We start from the raw sequence: 24,960 nt of genomic DNA, 5'->3' as shown, positions 1-24,960 counted from the left end.
AGATTGCGCAGTACCGGGTCTTCTCAACAATTGACCTGAAATCCGCCTACCACCAGCTCCCCATCCGGAAGTCGGACCAGCAATACATGGCCTTCGAGGCGGACAGTCGCCTCTACCACTTCCTTAGAGTCCCTTTCGGTGTCACAAATGGGGTCTTGGTCTTCCAAAGAGAGATGGACCGAATGGTCGACCAGTACGGTTTCCGGGCCACCTTTCCGTACTTAGATAACGTCACCATCTGCGGCCATAACCAGCAGGACCACAATGCCAACCTCGATAAATTCCTCCGCACCGCCACTCTTCTCAACCTGACCTACAACAAAGAGAAGTGTGTGTTCAGCACAACCAGGTTAGCCATTCTCGGCTATATAGTCCAAAACGGACTTCTCGGGCTCAACACCGACCGCATGCGCCCGCTCATGGAACTTCCCCTCCCCCACTGCCCCAAGGCCCTCAAACGCTGCCTGAGGTTCTTTTCCTACTACGCTCAGTGGGTCCCAAACTATGCAGACAAGGCCCGCCCACTCATCCAGTCCACCCAATTCCCCCTCGCGGCCGAGGCACAACACGTTTTCGCCCGCATCAGAGCAGACATCGCCAAGGCCGGGATACGCGCAGTGGACGAGTCACTGCCTTTCCAAGTAGAAAGCAACGCTTCAGACGCCGCCCTTGCCGCCACTCGAAACCAGGCAGGCAGACCCGTGGCATTCTTTTCCCGCACCCTTCATGCCTCTGAAATTCAACACTCATATGTCGAAAAGGAGGCCCAAGCTATCGTTGAAGCCGTGCGGCATTGGAGGCATTACCTGTCAGAGATTCACTCTCCTTACGGACCAACGGTCGGTAGCCTTCATGTTCAATAACACACAGCGGGGCAAGATCAAAAATGATAAAATCTTGCGGTGGAGAATCGACCTCTCCACCTATAATTACGAGATCTTGTATCGCCCCGGTAAACTCAACGAGCTCCCAGACGCCCTCTCCCGAGGTACATGTGCCAGCACAAGTGGACCAACTCCGGGCCCTACGCGACAGCCTTTGTCACCCAGGGGTCACTCGATTGTACCATCTGGTCAAAGCTCGCAATCTGCCCTACTCAGTCGAGGAAGTAAGGACAGTCACCAGGGACTGCCAGGTCTGTGTGGGGTGCAAGCCGCACTTCTACCGGCCAGACTGTGCGCGCCTGGTGAAGGCTTCCCACCCCTTTGAACGTGGATTTCAAAGGGCCCCTCCCCTCCACCGACCGTAACACGTACATTCTCAGTGTGGTCGATGAGTACTCCAGATTTCCCTTCGCCATCCCATGCCCCGATATGACGCCTGCCACCGTCATCAAGGCCCTGAGCACCATCTTTGCCCTGTTCGGTTTGCCCGCCTACATCTACAGTGACAGGGGATCCTCATTCATGAGCGATGAGCTGCGTCAGTTCCTGTAGGGGTATCACCTCCAGCGGGACAACCAGCTACAACCCCCGGGGAAACGGGCAAGTAGAACGGGAGAATGGGACGGTTTGGAGGGCCATCCAGCTGGCCCTACGGTCCAGGAACCTCCCAGCCTCTCGCTGGCAGGAGGTCCTCCCTGACGCTCTACACTCCATTCGGTCACTATTGTGCACCGCCAATAATAATCCTGCCGGCTGGCTCCGCCCAGGGAGAACTGTATAAATATGCATGACCTCCAGTGCCCTGCCATTTCGCCAGCTGCAGCAGGAGGCCACGCATCTGACTGTAATAAAGCCACAGTTGTACCCAACTTTAGTCTTTGTGCAATTGATCGTGCATCATGTATCTTACCTGTGATTGCTTTCTCCCTGTGCCTCCTGTCCCAGAGCAGCTCCAGCCTCCATCCTGTCCCAGGGCAGCTCCAGCCTCCACCCTGTCCCAGAGCAGCTCCAGCCTCCACCCCCTGTCCCAGGGCAGCTCCAGCCTCCACCCCCTGTCCCAGAGCAGCTCCAGCCTCCACCCCCTGTCCCAGAGCAGCTCCAGCCTCCACCCCCTGTCCCAGGGCAGCTCCAGCCTCCACCCCCTGTCCCAGGGCAGCTCCAGCCTCCACCCTGTCCCAGAGCAGCTCCAGCCTCCACCCCCTGTCCCAGGGCAGCTCCAGCCTCCACCCCCTGTCCCAGAGCAGCTCCAGCCTCCACCCCCTGTCCCAGAGCAGCTCCAGCCTCCACCCCCTGTCCCAGGGCAGCTCCAGCCTCCACTGCCAGTCTCTGTTGACTCAACTGCTCTCACCTGGAGACACGCCTCACAATCGGCTCCAGCACACCTGAGCTCCCACTCGATGTCCCGCCCCCTTACTGCACCGCCATTGGTTGGAGGAGCCACTGCCTCCTCGGGCCTCCAGCTCCGCCTACCGTCTCCCTATTGGTCCGTTTGTACGTCACTCACAGCATCATCGGGCCTTCGGAATCACGTGACCTCCGCTTCACGGTGTCGCGGTCGCATCTGCTTCATGCTGACCGGTTAGCCCGGTCGGACTCTCAGATTTGTGTTTTATTTGATTCTCTCTCTCTCCACCATCCTCGAGCTCACTCAGTTTGGGAAAAGTAATTTTCAGACCATGATTCGGCCTTTCAATGTTCGCCTGCCTCAGCGCGCAGAGCCGGACCTGCAGTTTCAGCCAACTGAGCATGCGCGTCTCCCAGCAGCAGCTCGGCATATTTAAAGGGACACGGTCCTTCTGTATTCCCTTATGTTTTAAAGGGACAAGCATTCTAAGAAAGACTGATTTCAATACGAGGGACGAGACTGTGGGTTCTGGAGTAATCTATAGGAAAGCCAGTAAACTGTTCTGAATTCCTCCTTCAGTTTTTAGTTATTGATGATAGAAACTTGCATCACAGGGAAACAGCCAATACCGGACTGATCTGTCTGACTCATACATCAGGAGTTGAAGATTATTTGCAACATGGAAGAGAAGAACAACATTTGCAGTGTGGGCAAATCGTACAGGTGTTCCATGTGTGGATGCAGGTTCAAACAATCATCTGACCTGGGGAGGCACAAGTGTGACCAAACTGGAGAAAGGCCTTGTAAGTGTGGGGACTGTGAGAAAAGATTCAGTCACCCATCTGAGCTGGAAACTCATCGATGCAATCACACCAAGGTGAGGCCATTCACCTGTCCAGAGTGTGGGAAGGGATTTACTCTGTCATCAACCTTGCTGAGACACCAGCGAGTTCACACTGGAGAGAGACCATTCACCTGCTCTGTGTGTGGGAAGGGATTTACTCAGTCATCCGACCTGCTAACACACCAGCGAGTTCACACTGGTGAGAAACCATTTGCCTGCTCTGTGTGTGAGGAGAGATTCACTCATGCCTCCAATCTACTGACACACCAGCGAATTCACACTGGAGAGAATCCTTTCACCTGCTCAGTCTGTGGGAAGGGATTCACTCAAGCCTCCAATATGTTGAGACATCAGCGAGTTCACACTGGGGAGAGGCCATTCACTTGCTTCGTGTGTGAAAGGGGATTTGCCGAGTCTGCAAGCCTGTTGGCACACCAGCGGGTTCACACTGGCGAGAGACCATTCACTTGCTCCGTGTGTGGGAAGGGATTCACTCTGTCATCAACCCTGCTGAGACACCAGCGAGTTCACACTGGGGAGAGACCCTTCATCTGCTCTGTGTGTGGGAAGGGTTTTAATCAGTCAACGGACCTGCTGGCACACCAGCGGGTTCACACCGGTGAGAGACCGTTCACCTGCTCTGTGTGTGGGAAGGGATTTGCGCAAGCTTCCAATCTACTCAGCCACCGGCGGGTTCACACTGGGGAGAATCCATTCACCTGCTCAGTGTGTGGAAAGGGATTCACTCAACGCTCCAACCTGGTGAGCCACCAGCGGGTTCACACTGGGGAAAAGCCCTTCTCCTGCTCCATGTGTGGGAAGGGATTCAGTCGATCATCCTATCTTGTGAAGCACCAGCAAGTTCACAACTGACAGCATTGCTCCAATTCTGCAGGTACTCACTTGGTTGAGTATTACTGGGAAAAGAGAGACATGCTGCTACAGCTTTTCATCTTGCACTCATCAGTACAGTTGCAAGAATGCCAAATTTCAAAGGGAACAATTTATACTGCATCGGAAAAGGTGCTTATGGTTAACAAGTGAACTCTGATTGTTTGAGGTACTACTGTGGAAGATCACCTAGGAACTATTATCCCTCAGACTGTTGTTTACTTCAAAAATGGCACAATGCCTGGACATGTTCCTTCTGCCTGTAGAGGACAGATCCTTAGTTATGAATATATGTAGCATCTAACAAGTGTTAAGTGAGCCACATTTGAGCCTGATGATGTGAAATTGGTTGTTGATGTAATTCTTAAGATTGTTCAGCAAGTTTTGTTGAATCACGGAATCCAATCTAATGGCCTGTTTGACCATAAGCTAGTTGAGAATGGCCAGTAACTACCCATTGCGAGCAGGCAAAGGGACATGCAGTTTGGTATGATCCAGCAATCATTGGGGTGTACAGCCTGCATACCTGACATCACAGCGGCACTGAAACTCATATATCACTTTACTCAATGTGTTGTAGGCAGTACGTATTTTTGGCTTGAAGGCAGCGAAAGTGAGTGGAAAATACCACTTGTGTTGTTACTGCACAGCAGCAGCACGAAAACGTGGAAACCCATGCCTTTCCCACATCTGCCAAATTTACCACTCTCACCTATCCTATCTCTATCCCTTTGCAAACTTTTTCTAGCCTGCCCACAACTTCCTTTCCTACCTATCTTTGTAGCTGCAACAAATTTGACTTAAATGCAGTCAGTCCCTTCAGCCAAGTTATAATTGAGGCCCCCAACAATAATCCCTGTGCCACTCCACTAGTTACAGTTTTCCAACCTGAAAATGACTATTTATCCCAACTCTCCTCCATGCATGCTAATTTATTACCCCAACATTAGTGTGTAGTAACATTTTGTGTGTCACCTTTTAGAATATCTTTTGGAAATCCAAACACATTGCATCGACTGGTTTCCCTGCAACTACGCCACTTGTCAATCCTCAGAGCACTCAAATAAATTTGTTGATCACTATTTTCCTTTCATAAAACAATGTACGTTAATAATGGATTCCATCATTTTCCCAATGACCAACGTTCGGTTAATTGTTTTTTCTGTCTCTCTCTCCTTCAATATCAATGTCACATTTCCAATTTCCAATTCGCTAGGGCCTTTCCAGAATCACCGATTACAACCAATGCATCCATTTTAAGACCCTGAGATGCAGTCCACCAGATCAAGGAAAGGTGTAATCACTTCATTCCATTAGTTTCCCTAGTAGTTTTTCTCTAGTGATTGTGATCAATTTAAGTTTCTTCCTCCCTTTAACCCCTTGAAATTCTGCAATTTTTGGGGTGCACTTTGTATATTTAACCATACAAAATACTTGTTCTTAAAAGTGTTTGTCTTTTGTTGGCAGTCTTCTGTTGCACCTCAAACTTGTTACAGAAAAAACATTCAAACTCTTAAATTATTGCACAACAATCTCTTTTATTGTACCTTACCAAGGTACTCCAAAAGTATCAAAACACCACTATAAAGGGTATCAGAAACTGTTACACATTTAGCTGGACAGTGATTTGTGATGCAGAACAAGACCAACAGCGCAGGTTCAAATCCTGTACTAGCTGAGATTATTCATGAAGGCCCTGCCTTCTCAACCTTGCCCCTCAGGTTTAAATCACCACCTTGAACCTCCGGTTAAATCACCTCAAAGGGGAAAGCACCCTATGGTCATCTGGGACTATGGCGACTTTACTTACTCAACACAGTATTTCACAGAAACTCTGTTCTATTAAAGCTATTAAAATTCATAGTCCCGGATCCAGGGCACGGCTTCTTATGATGGTTATTCTTCCAGGTTATTGCTTCAGAAGTCTCTTTGTCTCTCCTTTAATATAGATCTTATAGATGACACTAATTGATCCTGTAGACACGAATGCTCAGAGTTCTGACTTACTCAGGGTCATTTTCCTCACAGGAGCACGACACACAGTGGGTCTGTGTTCAATTATTGGCTGTCCAAGGCATAATAACAACCATTGTCCAGTCAGCTCCTGTTCTCACTCCCTGGCTATACATCTGTTCTTCACTGCAGATCCCCACTCTTTATGCTGCTTATGCTGATACAGTTATGCTGATAGTTATCCTTTTTAACCATCAGGCTTTGCTGGTGTCTTCACTTTGCTGGTGTATTTAAAAACACCCATCAGGCTACAGTTCCCTTCCCCCCTTTGATCTGTTAAGCGTTAGCAAATTGGATCATAATTATACCTGCCTACTTTCCGAGTATGCCTTCAAGTCTAAGCCATGTCGCAATTTCAGTATCATTTTAACACTAGTTCACTCTTTCTTATTAACAGATACCAAAATGATTACGATAATCATAATGTGTAAAGCAATTCTTATTCACGAATATATTTGTACGTTTGTGCCCCCAATTCTAAATATCATCCCATAAGCTAGTTTCTTTTCTCATCTCAATCTCTTTCCTGGTGTCTCTAGCTCGCTGGATAACATCTACATATGTCCAAAGGGTTTTAGTTCATTGTTGTTTAATCCATTGCAGGTTTTCTGGGATAAATCCATTATTGGTACCTATTCTGGCCAGAATTTGGGCTTTAGGCAAACGATGGTAACATTGATGGAGCCTCCTACGCTTACCCAGTCCCCATTGGAAATCAGAGATCTCTCAAAGCTTTGCCTCTTCTCTGTATTCAGACCTGAATCCAACTACTATTCCAACACAATATTTATTCTTTTCATGCAGAAATCAAACATTCCATATGATCCAAGACTTTAACATATTTTATTTGTTTACTTAATCTCTTTGTCACAACTATCGTTGTAAACCTAAATTCTCAGTAGTCATAGGTCAAACTTCTTTGTCTCCACCAGCATGTCCCCTTAAAGTTTAAATAACTCAGTACAGGTAAAAAGTAACTTGAACAAATTTTAAGCCACCTTAACAAATAGTAGAGTAAACCCCTCCATTATCTCATCATTGTTCTTCACATTTCTTTGTTCGTGATCTGCGCGCCTTCTGTATTTTATCCTTCTTCTAAGGTTTTGACTTTCATTCCACAACCCCACATGATTACTAACTTTATCGACTCTCTAGATTTAACACCAGTTCTCCACCTACAGATCACTTTTCTCATGAACACATAAGAGTCCTTATCCTTTCACAAAAAGTCATTAATTCCAATTAAGTAAATATGTAAAGTCATAGTAGTCCCAGATGACCATAGGCTACTTTCCCCTTTCAGGGGGAGAGCTGACAGGTGGTGATTTAACCTGAGGATCACCACACCTCAGACGAGGGGCAAGGTTGAGAAGGCGGAGCCTTCATGAATAACTTCCAGCCGGTACGGGAATTGAACCCACGCTGTTGGCCTTTCTCTGCATCACAAACCAGCTGTAAAACTAAGCCCCACAACTAAGTTTATGGAATTAAAGCAACAGATTTTACATCTTCACATATGCATTACCTCTGATAACATTTACTCATTATAGGTAACTCTAAAAACAGAAAAATTATTGTTTATTTAATAATTATCCCAGCTTCAAATAGTGACATCATAAGCTGCGAATATCTCTGTTCGAATAGCAAAAAACATTATTTTTCCTTGACCATTTTTTCATTAACTTTTATTTGTCAAAGATTAAAATCTGTTTATCCCCTTAAACCTTTAGGTAACTTTGCCTCTTATAAGAGTTGTTATTCCACGCATTCAATTTATGCAGTCAATTAAATATCAAGAACAATTACATCAGGAATGGAAGAACAACCAAATTATCAAAAACAGTAGTGCTTACAATTGGTATGGAAATTACGTCAAACTAATTATATAAACAATTTAGCTCAACAGGTGACAGGTTTGAATGAGTTAACCATCTTTTTTACAAAAGGCAAAGCCTTTAGTCCCCAGTGATCATTGTGTTATAATAAACAGTCTTGAAGCTGCCAGATTTGCTTGTTTTCTGTGACCTCTGATCCATCTATTTTGAAACAAAAGCACAAAGCTACATTCGATTTGGAGCCAAATGAGTTAATTTGGTCTGGATGTATTGTGTCAATTTCTCGGTCAGAAAATTAGATGTGTAATGAACTGAGCAGAAACTAGTGAAATCCCTGTCTGTTTGGGAAATCAGAACAAATGTTTTCAAATGTAATGACATCATCACTGCCACATAAAAAAAAAAGGAGCTCACGGTCTCCTGAATCAAAGATCACTATCCTCAAATTCCAAACTTTAGATCCTTTTTTCCCCACAATTTTGAACGACATGTACCCAGGATTATTCCAAACTTAAACTGGCAATTTCCAAATTCCAGTTTATATACCTTGATTTTTTTTTTTTAATTGTCCATTTTCTTCCAGAAAATTCTATTGAAAGTGACTTCCAAAATGTTGATCATTATTACTCTCTCATATACATCTATATCTTGAACAGTGATTATGGCCAGTAATCAAGATTAAGGAATTTCAAACATTTATCTTATTTCAAATTGCACTTTTAATCCAATTCACCGCTCCCATTTGATTTTTCGGTATTGAAGCTACTATTGCAAAATCATAATTTGGGGAAATACCACGTTAAAGCTAGCAACACAACAAAGAAAATGCATACAAGTTCTTTATTAAACACACACACTCATATATTCATGGAAGCTTCCATATTCATACTTCTCCACAATATTTTGCTTTAATTAAATCTTAACAATTAAACCTGAAATAAAAATAGAAAATTCAAAGAAAACAAAGGAAATGGACACTGGTCTTCATTCTTCTTTCTTCAAAAGCTGCAATTAAAACTCAAAGGAAAAGGTAAATTCGCAAGAGTTATAGGTAAAAGTAAGTTCAATGCTCTTTGTATTCATGGAGGTGGAGAGGGTTGAGTTTTCCATTGCACAAGAATCACCACTCTCCTGCAAGAACAAAGCAATTGCTTTGACAGCTCTTCTATCATTTTATCACTGTTTATTCTTCTCACTCAACCTAATTCACAATACAACTACATTCACACATTAAAGAAGCAGCTTTGTGGACAGCACGGTGGCGCTGGTGTTAGCACTGCTGCCTCACCCCTTCTTTATAGGTCTACAAAATTAGGAGAGATATGGACAGGGTGGATAGTAACAAGCTTTTTCCAAGAGTGGGGGTGTCAATTACAAGGGGTCACGATTTCAAGGTGAGAGGGGGAAAGTTTAAGGGAGATGTGCGTGGAAAGTTTTTTATGCAGAGGGTGGTGGGTGCCTAGAACGCTATGCCAGCGGAGGTGGTAGAGGCGGGCACAATAGCATCATTTAAGATGCATCTAGACAGTTATATGAACGGGCGGGGAACAGAGGGAAGTAGATCCTTGGAAAATAGGTGACAGGTTTAGATAAAGGATCTGGATCGGCGCAGGCTGGTAGGGCTGAAGGGCCTGTTCCTGTGCTGTAATTTTCTTTGTTCTTGTTCTGAATGAGTTGATCAAAGTCTGAAAAATACCTTCAATCTTACATTCAATAAAACCAATCATTTCCCCCAATCGAGTGTTTTGTTTCCAATGTGCATTCAGAATGCAGTGATTCAAACACTTTTCAAATTGTTAGTTTTTTTCCGAGGACCCATTTTTCCCAAACGGCCATCCTTTGGGACCCATGCTAACTGGCTAATTTTCAGGACCCATGCCGGCCCGAACTTCACAATCCACGCCACTTGAACTTTGCTACCCACTATTTTCACTTGCCTTTAATGCGACAGGTGAGCCTGCTTGGTCCTCATGATCTCACTTGCCTTTTCATTCAATGTTACATTCATGCTAAGGACTTCAGTTGATGATTTTTGTTCTCGCTGCATCCTTTAGAAAAAAATCACGAGGTTTGTCCTCAAATTCGTCTTCAAATGCCTTTGAGATTTTGAGGATTTTATTCTTTCATTTTCCCGTATTTCCCTGCATATAACACACATGAGCTTTGCATTGTGTTTTGCATCAGCACAATTAATAAAGCTGTACCTCAAGAAATCATCTTTATACTGCTGTGTTCCTGATTTTAGCTTCTTAATGGGTTGTTCATCAGAGGGCCTGGAGCTCACACCAGCACTGCTTTGTCCTGCCGTGGACTCTCCTGCGAAGCTCTCTCCAGCTAATTCAGTTGTGAGATCCTGGCATGTTTGTGTCTCTGGCCCTCTTTTCTTTATTGCAAACGAATCCATCTTCAGTTCTTGTCACACGCCTGTTGCTTGCTTGCTGCCAACTGGAGAAATCTCTCCCCCGTGCTTTTGCAGCCAAAGCACGGGTCGTGTGGCCTACTCCCTGCTAACACTTCTGGTGGGAAGACTGCCGCTTTAAAAAAGACTTTGGGCCTCAGACAGCGTGCTGACGTCAGGAGGAGACGGCACTGGGACAGCGTGCTGACGTCAGGAGGAGACGGCACTGGGACAGCGTGCTGATGTTAGGAGACGGAACTGGCCAGCGTGCTGATGTCAGGAGACGGCACTGGGACAGTGTGCTGATGTCAGGAGACGGCACTGGGACAGTGTGCTGATGTCAGGAGACGGCACTGGGACAGTGTGCTGATGTCAGGAGACGGCACTGGGACAGTGTGCTGATGTCAGGAGGAGACGGCACTGGGACAGCGTGCTGATGTCAAGAGGAGAGGCTACTGGGACAGTGTGCTGATGTCAGGAGGAGACGACACTGGAACACCGTGCTGAGGTCAGGCGGAGACGGCACTGGGACAGCGTGGTGGCATCAGGAGGAGACGGCACTGGGACAGCGTGCTGACATCAGGGGATGACACTCGGACAGCGTGCTGACGTCAAGAGGAGAGGGTACTGGGACAGTGTGCTGATGTCAGGAGGAGACGGCACTGGAACACCGTGCTGAGGTCAGGCGGAGGCGGCACTGGGACAGCGTGGTGACATCAGGAGGAGACGGCACTGGGTCAGCGCGCTGATGTCAGGAGACAGCATTGCGACAGAGTGCTGATGTCAGGAGACGCACTGGGACAGCGCGCTGATATCAGGAGACGGCATTGGGACAGTGTGCTGATGTCAGGAGGAGACGGCACTGGGACAGCGTGCTGATGTCAGGAGACGCACTGGGACAGCGCGCTGATGTCAGGAGACGGCACTGGGACAGCGCACTGATGTCAGGAGGAGACGGCACTGGGACAGGTTGCTGATGTCAGGAGGAGACGGCACTGGGACAGCGTGTTGCTATGAGGAGGAGACGGCACTGGGTCAGCGTGCTGATGTCAGGAGGAGACGGCACTGGGACAGCGTGCTGACGTCAGGAGGAGACGGCAGTGGCACAGTGCACTAACGACAGGAGGAGACGGCACTGGGAAGCATGGTGACGTCAGGGGGAGACGGCACTGGAACACCGTGCTGACATCAGGGGGAGATGGCACTGGGACAGCGTGCTGACGTCAGGAGGAGACAGCACTGGGACAGTGTGCTGATGTCAGGAAGAGACGGCACTGGGACAGCGTGCTGACGTCAGGAGGAGACGGCAGTGGCACAGTGCACTAACGACAGGAGGAGACGGCACTGGGAAGCGTGGTGACGTCCGGAGGAGTAGTCATCGGACAGGGTGCTGATGACAGGAGACGGCACTGGGACAGCGTGCTGACCTCAGGAGACGGCACTGGGACAGCCTGCTGACCTCAGGAGCCGGCACTGGTCAGCGAGCTGACGTCAGGAGGAGAGGGTACTGGGACAGTGTGCTGATGTCAGGAAGTGGCGGCACTGGGACAGCTGCTGATGTCAGGAGGAGACGGCACTGGGACAGTGTGCTGATGTCAGGAAGAGGGGGCACTGGGACAGCGTGCTCACGCCAGGAATAGGCGGCACTGGGACAGCTGCTGATGTCAGGAAGAGGCGGCACGGGGACAGCGTGCTGACCTCAGGAGACGGCACTGGGACAGCCTGCTGACCTCAGGAGCCGGCACTGGGACAGTAGTGTGCTGATGTCAGGAAGAGGCGGCACTGGGACAGCTGCTGATGTCAGGAAGAGGCGGCACTGGGACAGCGTGCTCACGCCAGGAAGAGGCGGCACTGGGACAGCTGCTGATGTCAGGAAGAGACGGCACTGGGACAGCTGCTGATGTCAGGAAGAGGCGGCACTGGGACAGCGTGCTGACGTCAGGAGGAGAGGGCACTGGGACAGTGTGCTGATGTCAGGAAGAGGCAGCACTGGGACAGTGTGCTGACGTCAGGAGGAGAGGGCACTGGGACAGCGTGCTGACGTCAGGAGGAGACGGCAGTGGCACAGTGCACTGACGACAAGAGGAGGCGGCACTGGGAAGCGTGGTGACGTCAGGAGGAGACGTCATCGGACAGCGTGCTGATGTCAGGAGCCGGCACTGGACAGCGAGCTGACGTCAGGAGGAGAGGGCACTGGGACAGTCTGCTGATGTCAGGAAGACGCGGCACTGGGACAGTGTGCTGATGTCAGGAGGAGACGGCACTGGGACAGGTTGCTGATGTCAGGAGGAGACGGCACTGGGACAGCGTGCTGATGTTAGGAGACGGAACTGGCCAGCGTGCTGATGTCAGGAGACAGCACTGGGACAGTGTGCTGATGTCAGGAGACGGCACTGGGACAGTGTGCTGATGTCAGGACACGGCACTGGGACAGTGTGCTGATGTCAGGAGACGGCACTGGGACAGTGTGCTGATGTCAGGAGGAGACGGCACTGGGACAGCGTGCTGATGTCAAGAGGAGAGGCTACTGGGACAGTGTGCTGATGTCAGGAGTAGACGGCACTGGAACACCGTGCTGAGGTCAGGCGGAGACGGCACTGGGACAGCGTGGTGGCATCAGGAGGAGACGGCACTGGGACAGCGTGCTGATGTCAGGAGGAGACGGCACTGGGACAGCGTGCTGATGTCAGGAGGAGACGGCACTGGGACGGCGTGCTGACATCAGGGGATGACACTAGGACAGCGTGCTGACGTCAAGAGGAGAGGCTACTGGGACAGTGTGCTGATGTCAGGAGGAGACGGCACTGGAACACCGTGCTGAGGTCAGGCGGAGGCGGCACTGGGACAGCGTGGTAACATCAGGAGGAGACGGCACTGGGTCAGCGCGCTGATGTCAGGAAACAGCATTGGGACAGAGTGCTGATGTCAGGAGACGCAGTGGGACAGCGCGCTGATATCAGGAGACGGCATTGGGACAGTGTGCTGATGTCAGGAGGAGACGGCACTGGGACAGCGTGCTGATGTCAGGAGACGCACTGGGACAGCGCGCTGATGTCAGGAGACGGCACTGGGACAGCGCACTGATGTCAGGAGGAGAAGGCACTGGGACAGCGTGCTGACGTCAGGAGGAGACGGCACTGGGACAGGGTGCTGATGTCAGGAAGAGACGGCACTGGGACAGCGTGCTGACGTCAGGAGGAGACGGCACTGGGACAGGTTGCTGATGTCAGGAGGAGACGGCACTGGGACAGCGTGCTGACATCAGGGGGAGATGGCACTGGGACAGCGAGCTGCTGTGACGAGGAGACGGCACTGAGACAGCGTGGTGACGTCAGGAGGAGACGGCACTGGAACACCATGCTGACATCAGGGGGAGACGGCACTGGGACAGCGTGCTGACATCAGGAGGAGATGGCACTGGGACAGCGTGTTGCTGTGACGAGGAGACGGCACTGAGACAGCGTGCTGATGTCAGGAGGAGACGGCACTGGAACACCGTGCTGACATCAGGGGGAGATGGCACTGGGACAGCGTGCTGACATCAGGAGGAGATGGCACTGGGACAGCGTGTTGCTGTGAGGAGGAGACGGCACTGGGTCAGCGTGCTGACGTCAGGAGGAGACGGCAGTGGGACAGTGTGCTGATGTCAGGAGGAGACTGCACTGGGACAGCGTGCTGACGTCAGGAGGAGACGGCACTGGGACAGCGTGCTGCCGTCAGGAGGAGACGGCACTGGGACAGCGTGCTGACGTCAGGAGGAGACGGCAGTGGCACAGTGCACTAACGACAGGAGGAGACGGCACTGGGAAGCGTGGTGACTTCAGGAGGAGAAGTCATCGGACAGGGTGCTGATGACAGGAGACAGCACTGGGACATGGTGCTGATGACAGGAGACGGCACTGGGACAGCGTGCTGACCTCAGGAGACGGCACTGGGACAACCTGCTGACCTCAGGAGCCGGCACTGGCCAGCGAGCTGACGTCAGGAGGAGAGGGCACTGGGACAGTGTGCTGATGTCAGGAAGAGGCGGCACTGGGACATCTGCTGATGTCAGGAAGAGGCGGCACGGGGACAGCCTGCTGACCTCAGGAGCCGGCACTGGCCAGCGAGCTGACGTCAGGAGGAGAGGGCACTGGGACAGTGTGCTGATGTCAGGAAGTGGCGGCACTGGGACAGCTGCTGATGTCAGGAAGAGGCGGCACTGGGACAGCGTGCTGACGTCAGGGGGAGAGGGCACTGGGACAGTGTGCTCACGCCAGGAAGAGGCGGCACTGGGACAGCGTGCTGACCTCAGGAGACGGCACTGGGACAGCCTGCTGACCTCAGGAGCCGACACTGGCCAGCGAGCTGACGTCAGGAGGAGAGGGCACTGGGACAGTAGTGTGCTGATGTCAGGAAGAGGCGGCACTGGGACAGCTGCTGATGTCAGGAAGAGGCGGCACTGGGACAGCGTGCTCACGACAGGAAGAGGCGGCACTGGGACAGCGTGCTCACGACAGGAAGAGGCGGCACTGGGACAGCTGCTGATGCCAGGAAGAGGCGGCACTGGGACAGCGTGCTGATGTCAGGAAGAGGCAGCACTGGGACAGTGTGCTGACGTCAGGAGGAGAGGGTACTGGGACAGCGTGCTGACGTCAGGAGGAGACGGCAGTGGGACAGTGTGCTGATGTCAGGAGGAGACGGCACTGGGACAGCGTGCTGACGTCAGGAGGAGACGGCAGTGGCACAGTGCACTAACGACAGGAGGAGACGGCACTGGGAAGCGTGGTGACGTCCGGAGGAGTAGTCATCGGACAGGGTGCTGATGACAGGAGACAGCACTGGGACATGGTGCTGATTACAGGAGACGGCACTGGGACAGCGTGCTGACCTCAGGAGACGGCATTGGGACAGCCTGCTGACCTCAGGAGCCGGCACTGGTCAGCGAGCTGACGTCAGGAGGAGAGGGTACTGGGACAGTGTGCTGATGTCAGGAAGTGGCGGCACTGGGACAGCTGCTGATGTCAGGAGGAGACGGCACTGGGACAGTGTGCTGATGTCAGGAAGAGGGGGCACTGGGACAGCGTGCTCACGCCAGGAAGAGGCGGCACGGGGACAGCTGCTGACCTCAGGAGACGGCACTGGGACAGCCTGCTGACCTCAGGAGCCGGCACTGGCCAGCGAGCTGACGTCAGGAGGAGAGGGCACTGGGACAGTAGTGTGCTGATGTCAGGAAGAGGCGGCACTGGGACAGCTGCTGATGTCAGGAAGAGGCGGCACTGGGACAGCGTGCTCACGCCAGGAAGAGGCGGCACTGGGACAGCTGCTGATGTCAGGAAGAGGCGGCACTGGGACAGCTGCTGATGTCAGGAAGAGGCGGCACTGGGACATCGTGCTGACGTCAGGAGGAGAGGGCACTGGGACAGTGTGCTGATGTCAGGAAGAGGCAGCACTGGGACAGTGTGCTGACGTCAGGAGGAGAGGGCACTGGGACAGCGTGCTGACGTCAGGAGGAGACGGCAGTGGCACAGTGCACTGACGACAAGAGGAGGCGGCACTGGGAAGCGTGGTGACGTCAGGAGGAGACGTCATCGGACAGCGTGCTGATGTCAGGAGACAGCACTGGGACAGCGAGCTGACGTCAGGAGGAGAGGGCACTGGGACAGTGTGCTGATGTCAGGAAGAGGCAGCACTGGGACAGTGTGCTGACGTCAGGAGGAGAGGGTACTGGGACAGCGTGCTGACGTCAGGAGGAGACGGCAGTGGGACAGTGTGCTGATGTCAGGAGGAGACGGCACTGGGACAGCGTGCTGACGTCAGGAGGAGACGGCAGTGGCACAGTGCACTAACGACAGGAGGAGACGGCACTGGGAAGCGTGGTGACGTCCGGAGGAGTAGTCATCGGACAGGGTGCTGATGACAGGAGACAGCACTGGGACATGGTGCTGATTACAGGAGACGGCACTGGGACAGCGTGCTGACCTCAGGAGACGGCATTGGGACAGCCTGCTGACCTCAGGAGCCGGCACTGGTCAGCGAGCTGACGTCAGGAGGAGAGGGTACTGGGACAGTGTGCTGATGTCAGGAAGTGGCGGCACTGGGACAGCTGCTGATGTCAGGAGGAGACGGCACTGGGACAGTGTGCTGATGTCAGGAAGAGGGGGCACTGGGACAGCGTGCTCACGCCAGGAAGAGGCGGCACGGGGACAGCTGCTGACCTCAGGAGACGGCACTGGGACAGCCTGCTGACCTCAGGAGCCGGCACTGGCCAGCGAGCTGACGTCAGGAGGAGAGGGCACTGGGACAGTAGTGTGCTGATGTCAGGAAGAGGCGGCACTGGGACAGCTGCTGATGTCAGGAAGAGGCGGCACTGGGACAGCGTGCTCACGCCAGGAAGAGGCGGCACTGGGACAGCTGCTGATGTCAGGAAGAGGCGGCACTGGGACAGCTGCTGATGTCAGGAAGAGGCGGCACTGGGACATCGTGCTGACGTCAGGAGGAGAGGGCACTGGGACAGTGTGCTGATGTCAGGAAGAGGCAGCACTGGGACAGTGTGCTGACGTCAGGAGGAGAGGGCACTGGGACAGCGTGCTGACGTCAGGAGGAGACGGCAGTGGCACAGTGCACTGACGACAAGAGGAGGCGGCACTGGGAAGCGTGGTGACGTCAGGAGGAGACGTCATCGGACAGCGTGCTGATGTCAGGAGACAGCACTGGGACAGCGAGCTGACGTCAGGAGGAGAGGGCACTGGGACAGTCTGCTGATGTCAGGAAGACGCGGCACTGGGACAGTGTGCTGATGTCAGGAGGAGACGGCACTGGGACAGGTTGCTGATGTCAGGAGGAGACGGCACTGGGACAGCGTGCTGACATCAGGGGGAGATGGCACTGGAACAGCGAGCTGCTGTGAGGAGGAGACGGCACTGAGACAGTGTGCTGATGTCAGGGGGAGACGGCACTGGAACACCGTGCTGACATCAGGGGGAGATGGCACTGGGACAGCATGCTGACATCAGGGGGAGAAGGCACTGGGACAGCGTGTTGCTGTGAGGAGGAGACGGCACTGGGTCAGCGTGCTGATGTCAGGAGACGGCACTGGGACAGCGTGCTGACGTCAGGAAGTGACGGCACTGGGACAGCGTGCTGACGTCAGGAGGAGACGGCAGTGGCACAGTGCACGAACGACAGGAGGAGACGGCACTGGGAAGCGTGGTGACGTCAGGAGGAGAAGTCATCGGACAGGGTGCTGATGACAGGAGACAGCACTGGGACATGGTGCTGATGACAGGAGACGGCACTGGGACAGCCTGCTGACCTCAGGAGGAGAGGGCACTGGGACATGGTGCTGATGACAGGAGACGGCATTGGGACAGCGTGCTGACCTCAGGAGACGGCACTGGGACAGCGTGCTGACGTCAGGAGGAGACGGCACTGGGACAGCGTGCTGACCTCAGGAGACGGCACTGGGACAGCCTGTTCACGCCAGGAAGAGGCGGCCCTGGGACAGCGTGCTCACGCCAGGAAGAGGCGGCACTGGGACAGCTGCTGATGTCAGGAAGAGGCGGCACTGGGACAGCTGCTGATGTCAGGAAGAGGCGGCACTGGGACAGCGTGCTCACGACAGGAAGAGGCGGCGCTGGGACAGCTGCTCACGCCAGGAAGAGGCGGCACTCGGACAGCGTGCTCACGACAGGAAGAGGCGGCACTGGGACAGCTGCTGATGTCAGGAAGAGGCGGCACTGGGACAGCTGCTGATGTGAGGAAGAGGCGGCACTGGGACAGCGTGCTGACGTCAGGGGGAGAGGGCACTGGGACAGCGTGCTGATGTCAGGAAGAGGCAGCACTGGGACAGTGTGCTGACGTCAGGAGGAGAGGGCACTGGGACAGCGTGCTGACGTCAGGAGGAGACGGCAGTGGCACAGTGCACTGACGACAAGAGGAGACGGCACTGGGAAGCGTGGTGACATCAGGAGGAGACGTCATCGGACAGTGTGCTGATGACAGGAGACGGCACTGGGACAGGGTGCTGATGACAGGAGACAGCACTGGGACATGGTGCTGATGACAGGAGACGGCACTGGGACAGCGTGCTGACCTCAGGAGATGGCACTGGACAGCGTGCTGACCTCAGGAGCCGGCACTGGACAGCGAGCTCACGACAGGAAGAGGCGGCACTGGGACAGCTGCTGATGTCAGGAAGAGGCGGCACTGGGACAGCTGCTGATGTCAGGAAGAGGCGGCACTGCGACAGCGTGCTGATGTCAGGAAGAGGCAGCACTGGGACAGTGTGCTGACGTCAGGAGGAGAGGGCACTGGGACAGCGTGCTGACGTCAGGAGGAGACGGCAGTGGCACAGTGCACTGACGACAAGAGGAGACGGCACTGAGAAGCGTGGTGACGTCAGGAGGAGACGTAATCGGACAGTGTGCTGATGACAGGAGACGGCACTGGGACAGGGTGCTGATGACAGGAGACAGCACTGGGACATGGTGCTGATGACAGGAGACGGCACTGGGACAGCGTGCTGACCTCATGAGACGGCACTGGGACAGCGTGCTGACCTCAGGAGCCGGCACTGGACAGCGTGCTGACCTCAGGAGACGGCACTGGGACAGCCTGCTGACCTCAGGAGACGGCACTGGGACAGCCTGCTGACCTCAGGAGGAGAGGGCACTGGGACAGTAGTGTGCTGATGTCAGGAAGAGGCGGCACTGGGACAGCTGCTGATGTCAGGAAGAGGCGGCAGTGGGACAGCGTGCTCACGCCAGGAAGAGGCGGCACTGGGACAGCGTGCTCATGCCAGGAAGAGGCGGCACTGGGACAGCTGCTGATGTCAGGAAGAGGCGGCACTGGGACAGCGTGCTGACATCAGGAGGAGAGGGCACTGGGACAGCGTGCTGACGTCAGGAGGAGACGGCACTGGGACACCTGCTCACGACAGGAAGAGGCGGCACTGGGACAGCGTGCTCACGACAGGAAGAGGCGGCACTGGGACAGCTGCTGATGTCAGGAAGAGGCGGCACTGGGACAGCGTGCTGACGTCAGGAGGAGAGGGCACTGGGACAGCGTGCTGACGTCAGGAGGAGACGGCAGTGGCACAGTGCACTGACGACAAGAGGAGACGGCACTGGGAAGCGTGGTGACGTCAGGAGGAGACGTCATCGGACAGCGTGCTGATGTCAGGAGACAGCACTGGGACAGCGTGCTGACCTCAGGAGGAGAGGGCACTGGGACAGCGTGCTGACGTCAGGAGGAGACGGCAGTGGCACAGTGCACTGACGACAAGAGGAGACGGCACTGGGAAGCGTGGTGACGTCAGGAGGAGACGTCATCGGACAGCGTGCTGACCTCAGGAGCCGGCACTGGACAGCGAGCTGACGTCAGGAGGAGAGGGCACTGGGACAGTCTGTTGATGTCAGGAAGACGCGGCACTGTGACAGTGTGCTGATGTGAGGAGGAGACGGCACTGGGACAGTGTGCTGATGTCAGGAGGAGGCGAGACTGGGACAGCGTGCACACGCCAGGAAGAGGCGGCACTGGGACAGCTGCTGATGTCAGGAGGAGACGGCACTGGGCCAGGGTGCTGATGTCAGGAAGAGGCGGCACTGGGACAGGGTGCTGATGTCAGGAGGAGATGGCAGTCGCACAGTGCACTGACGCCAAGAGGAGACGGCACTGGGACAGTGTGCTGATGTCAGGAGGAGGCGACACTGGGACAGCGTGCTCACGCCAGGAAGAGGCGGCACTGGGACAGCTGCTGATGTCAGGAGGAGACGGCACTGGGACAGTGTGCTGATGTCAGGAGGAGACGGCACTGGGACAGTGTGCTGATGTCAGGAGGAGACGGCACTGGGACTGTGTGCTGATGTCCGGAGGAGGCGGCATCGGGACAACTGCTGATGTCAGGAAGAGGCGGCACTGGGACAGCGTGCTGACGTCAGGGGGAGAGGGCACTGGGACAGTGTGCTGATGTCAGGAAGAGGCAGCACTGGGACACTGTGCTGACGTCAGGAGGAGAGGGCACTGGGACAGTGTGCTGATGTCAGGAGGTGAGGGCACTGGGACAGTAGTGTGCTGATGTCAGGAAGACGCGGCACTGGGACAGCGTGCTGACCTCAGGAGCCGGCACTGGACAGCGAGCTGACGTCAGGAGGAGAGGGCACGGGGACAGTAGTGTGCTGATGTCAGGAAGACGCGGCACTGGGACAGCGTGCTCACGCCAGGAAGAGGCGGCACTGGGACAGCTGCTGATGTCAGGAAGAGGCGGCACTGGGACAGCGTGCTGACATCAGGAGGAGACGGCACTGGAACACCGTGCTGACGTCAGGAGCAGAGGGCACTGGGACAGCGTGCTGATGTCAGGAGGAGATGGCACTGGTACAGCGTGCTGACGTCAGGAGGAGTGGGCACTGGGACAGTGTGCTGATGTCAGGAAGAGGCAGCACTGGGACAGCGTGCTGACGTCAGGAGGAGACAGCACTGGGACAGCGTGCTGACGTCAGGAGGAGATGGCAGTGGCACAGTGCACTGACGACAGGAGGAGACGTCATCGGACAGCGTGCTGTCAGGAGACAGCACTGGGACAGCGTGCTGACCTCAGGAGCCGGCACTGGACAGCGAGCTGACGTCTGCAGGAGAGGGCACTGGGACAGTCTGTTGATGTAAGGAAGACGCGCACTGGGACAGTGTGCTGATGTCAGGAGGAGACGGCACTGGGACAGCTGCTGATGTCAGGAAGAGGCGGCACTGGGACAGCGTGCTGATGTCAGGAGGAGATGGCACTGGTACAGCGTGCTGACGTCAGGAGGAGATGGCAGTGGCACAGTGCACTGACGACAAGAGGAGACGGCACTGGGAAGCGTGGTGCCGTCAGGAGTAGACGTCATCGGACAGCGTGCTGATGTCAGGAGACGGCACTGGGGCAGGGTGCTGATGTCAGGAGACAGCACTGGGACAGCGTGCTGACCTCAGGAGCCGGCACTGAACAGCGAGCTGACGTCAGGAGGAGAGGGCACTGGGACAGTGTGCTGATGTCAGGAAGGCGCGGCACTGGGAGAGTGTGCTGATGTCAGGAGGAGACGGCACTGGGACAGTGTGCTGATGTCAGGAGGAGGCAACACTGGGACAGCGTGCTAACGCCAGCAAGAGGAGGCACTGGGACAGCTGCTGATGTCAGGAAGAGGCGGCACTGGGACAGCGTGCTGATGTCAGGGGGAGATGGCACTGGTACAGCGTGCTGACGTCAGGAGGAGAGGGCACTGGGACAGTGTGCTGATGTCAGGACGAGGTGGCACTGGGACAGCGTGCTAACGTCAGGAGGAGATGGCAGTGGCACAGTGCACTGACGACAAGAGGAGACGGCACTGGGAAGAATGGTGACGTCAGGAGGAGACGTCATCGGACAGCGTGCTGATGACAGGAGATGGCACTGCGACAGCGTGCTGACCTCAGGAGCCGGCACTGGACAGCGTGCTGACCTCAGGAGCCGGCACTGGACAGCGTGCTGACCTCAGGAGCCGGCACTGGACAGCGTGCTGACGTCAGGAGGAGAGGGCACTGGGACAGTGTGCTGATGTCAGGAGACGGCACTGGGACAGCGTGCTGACTTCAGGAGACGGCACTGGGACAGCCTGCTGACCTCAGGAGCTGGCACTGGACAGCGAGCTGACATCAGGAGGAAACGGCACTGGGACAACGTGCTGATGTCTGGAAGAGGCGTCACTGGGACAGCGTGCTGACGCCAGGAAGATGCGGCACTGGGACAGCGTGCTCACGTCAGGAGACGGCACTGGGACAACGTGCTGACCTCAGGAGACGGCACTGGGACAACGTGCTGACCTCAGGAAACGGCACTGGGACAACGTGCTGACCTCAGGAAACGGCACTGGGACAGCGTGCTGACCTCAGGAGACGGCACTGGGACAGCGTGCTGACCTCAAGAGACGGCACTGGGACAGCCTGTTGATCTCAGGAGCCGGCACTGGGCAGCGAGCTGACATCAGGAGGAGACGGCACTGCGACAGTGTGCTGATGGCAGGAGACGCACTGGGACAGCGTGCTGACGTCAGGAGGAGAGGGCACTGGAACACCGTGCTGACATCAGGAGACGGCTCTGGGACAGCGTGCTGACGTCAGGAGGAGAGGGCACTGGGACAGTGTGCTGATGTCAGGTGGAGATGGCACTGGGACAGCGTGCTGACGTCAGGAGGAGAGGGCACTGGGACAGGGTGCTGATGTCAGGAGGAGACAGCACTGGGACAGCGTGCTGACATCAGGGGGAGACGGCACTGGGACAGCGTGCTGATGTCAGGAGGAGACGGCACTGGGACAGCGTGCTGACGTCAGGAGGAGACGGGTCTGGGACAACGTGCTGACATCAGGAGGAGACGGCACTGGAACACCGTGGTGACATCAGGAGGAGACGGCACTGGAACACCGTGGTGACATCAGGAGGAGACGGCACTGGGACAGCGCGCTGATGTCAGGAGACGGCACTGGGACAGCGTGCTAACGTCAGGAGGAGATGGCAGTGGCACAGTGCACTGACGACAAGAGGAGACGGCACTGGGAAGAATGGTGACGTCAGGAGGAGACGTCATCGGACAGCGTGCTGATGACAGGAGATGGCACTGCGACAGCGTGCTGACCTCAGGAGCCGGCACTGGACAGCGTGCTGACCTCAGGAGCCGGCACTGGACAGCGTGCTGACCTCAGGAGCCGGCACTGGACAGCGAGCTGACGTCAGGAGGAGAGGGCACTGGGACAGTGTGCTGATGTCAGGAGACGGCACTGGGACAGCGTGCTGACTTCAGGAGACGGCACTGGGACAGCCTGCTGACCTCAGGAGCTGGCACTGGACAGCGAGCTGACGTCAGGAGGAGAGGGCACTGGGACAGTGTGCTGATGTCAGGAAGACGCGGCACTGGGACAGCGTGCTGATGTCAGGAGGAAACGGCACTGGGACAACGTGCTGATGTCTGGAAGAGGCGTCACTGGGACAGCGTGCTGACGCCAGGAAGATGCGGCACTGGGACAGCGTGCTCACGTCAGGAGACGGCACTGGGACAACGTGCTGACCTCAGGAGACGGCACTGGGACAACGTGCTGACCTCAGGAAACGGCACTGGGACAACGTGCTGACCTCAGGAAACGGCACTGGGACAGCGTGCTGACCTCAGGAGACGGCACTGGGACAGCGTGCTGACCTCAAGAGACGGCACTGGGACAGCCTGTTGATCTCAGGAGCCGGCACTGGGCAGCGAGCTGACATCAGGAGGAGACGGCACTGCGACAGTGTGCTGATGGCAGGAGACGCACTGGGACAGCGTGCTGACGTCAGGAGGAGAGGGCACTGGAACACCGTGCTGACATCAGGAGACGGCTCTGGGACAGCGTGCTGACGTCAGGAGGAGAGGGCACTGGGACAGTGTGCTGATGTCAGGTGGAGATGGCACTGGGACAGCGTGCTGACGTCAGGAGGCGAGGGCACTGGAACACCGTGCTGACATCAGGAGACGGCTCTGGGACAGCGTGCTGACGTCAGGAGGAGAGGGCACTGGGACGGTGTGCTGATGTCAGGTGGAGATGGCACTGGGACAGCGTGCTGACGTCAGGAGGAGAGGGCACTGGGACAGCGTGCTGATGTCAGGAGGAGACAGCACTGGGACAGCGTGCTGACATCAGGGGGAGACGGCACTGGGACAGCGTGCTGATGTCAGGAGGAGACGGCACTGGGACAGCGTGCTGACGTCAGGAGGAGACGGGTCTGGGACAACGTGCTGACATCAGGAGGAGACGGCACTGGAACACCGTGGTGACATCAGGAGGAGACGGCACTGGAACACCGTGGTGACATCAGGAGGAGACGGCACTGGGACAGCGCGCTGATGTCAGGAGACGGCACTGGGACAGCGTGCTGATGTCAGAAGGAGATGGCAGTGGCACAGTGCACTGACGACAAGAGGAGACGGCACTGGGAAGCGTGGTGACGTCAGGGGTAGACGTCATCGGACAGCTTGCTGATGTCAGGAGACGGCACTGGGACAGGGTGCTGATGTCAGGAGACAGCACTGGGACAGCGGCTGACCTCAGGAGACGGCATTGGGACAGCCTGCTGACCTCAGGAGCCGGCACTGGTCAGCGAGCTGACGCAAGGAGGAGAGGGTACTGGGACAGTGTGCTGATGTCAGGAAGAGGCAGCACTGGCAGAGTGTGCTGATGTCAGGAAGAGGCGGCACTGGGACAGCTGCTCACGCCAGGAAGAGGTGGCACTGGGACAGCTGCTGATGTCAGGAAGAGGCGGCACTGGGACAGCGTGCTGACGTCAGGAGGAGAGGGCACTGGGACAGTGTGCTGATGTCAGGAAGAGGCAGCACTGGGACAGTGCGCTGATGGCAGGAGACGCACTGGGACAGCGTGCTGACGTCAGGAGGAGAAGGCACTGGAACACCGTGCTGACATCAGGAGACGGCTCTGGGACAGCGTGCTGACGTCAGGAGGAGAGGGCACTGGGACAGTGTGCTGATGTCAGGTGGAGATGGCACTGGGACAGCGTGCTGACGTCAGGAGGAGACGGCACTGGGACAGCGTGCTGATGTCAGGAGGAGACAGCACTGGGACAGCGTGCTGACATCAGGGGGAGACGGCACTGGGACAGCGTGCTGATGTCAGGAGGAGACGGCACTGGGACAGCGTGCTGACGTCAGGAGGAGATGGGTCTGGGACAACGTGCTGATGTCAGGGGGAGACGGCACTGGGACAACGTGCTGATG

At 55.3% G+C, this 24,960-nt stretch overlaps 1 protein-coding gene across 1 annotated transcript in view; it reads left to right on the top strand.

The window, feature by feature from the left end:
- The first annotated feature begins 2,401 nt into the window (after positions 1-2,401).
- LOC140410270 (uncharacterized) overlaps positions 2,402-24,960 on the top strand; it is a 75,300-nt gene continuing 52,741 nt past the window's right edge. The window contains exon 1 of the mRNA XM_072498237.1: positions 2,402-3,930. Coding sequence (XP_072354338.1) covers positions 2,909-3,930 — 1,022 coding nt within the window. The 5' untranslated portion in view covers positions 2,402-2,908. The remainder of the gene's footprint in view (positions 3,931-24,960) is intronic.

The sequence above is a fragment of the Scyliorhinus torazame genome, chromosome 4 (genome assembly GCF_047496885.1).
Source record: "Scyliorhinus torazame isolate Kashiwa2021f chromosome 4, sScyTor2.1, whole genome shotgun sequence".
Classification (NCBI taxonomy): Eukaryota; Metazoa; Chordata; class Chondrichthyes; order Carcharhiniformes; family Scyliorhinidae; genus Scyliorhinus; species Scyliorhinus torazame.
The sequence above is the reverse complement of the archived record's forward strand: the minus strand, read 5'-3'. Positions and strand labels throughout refer to the sequence as shown.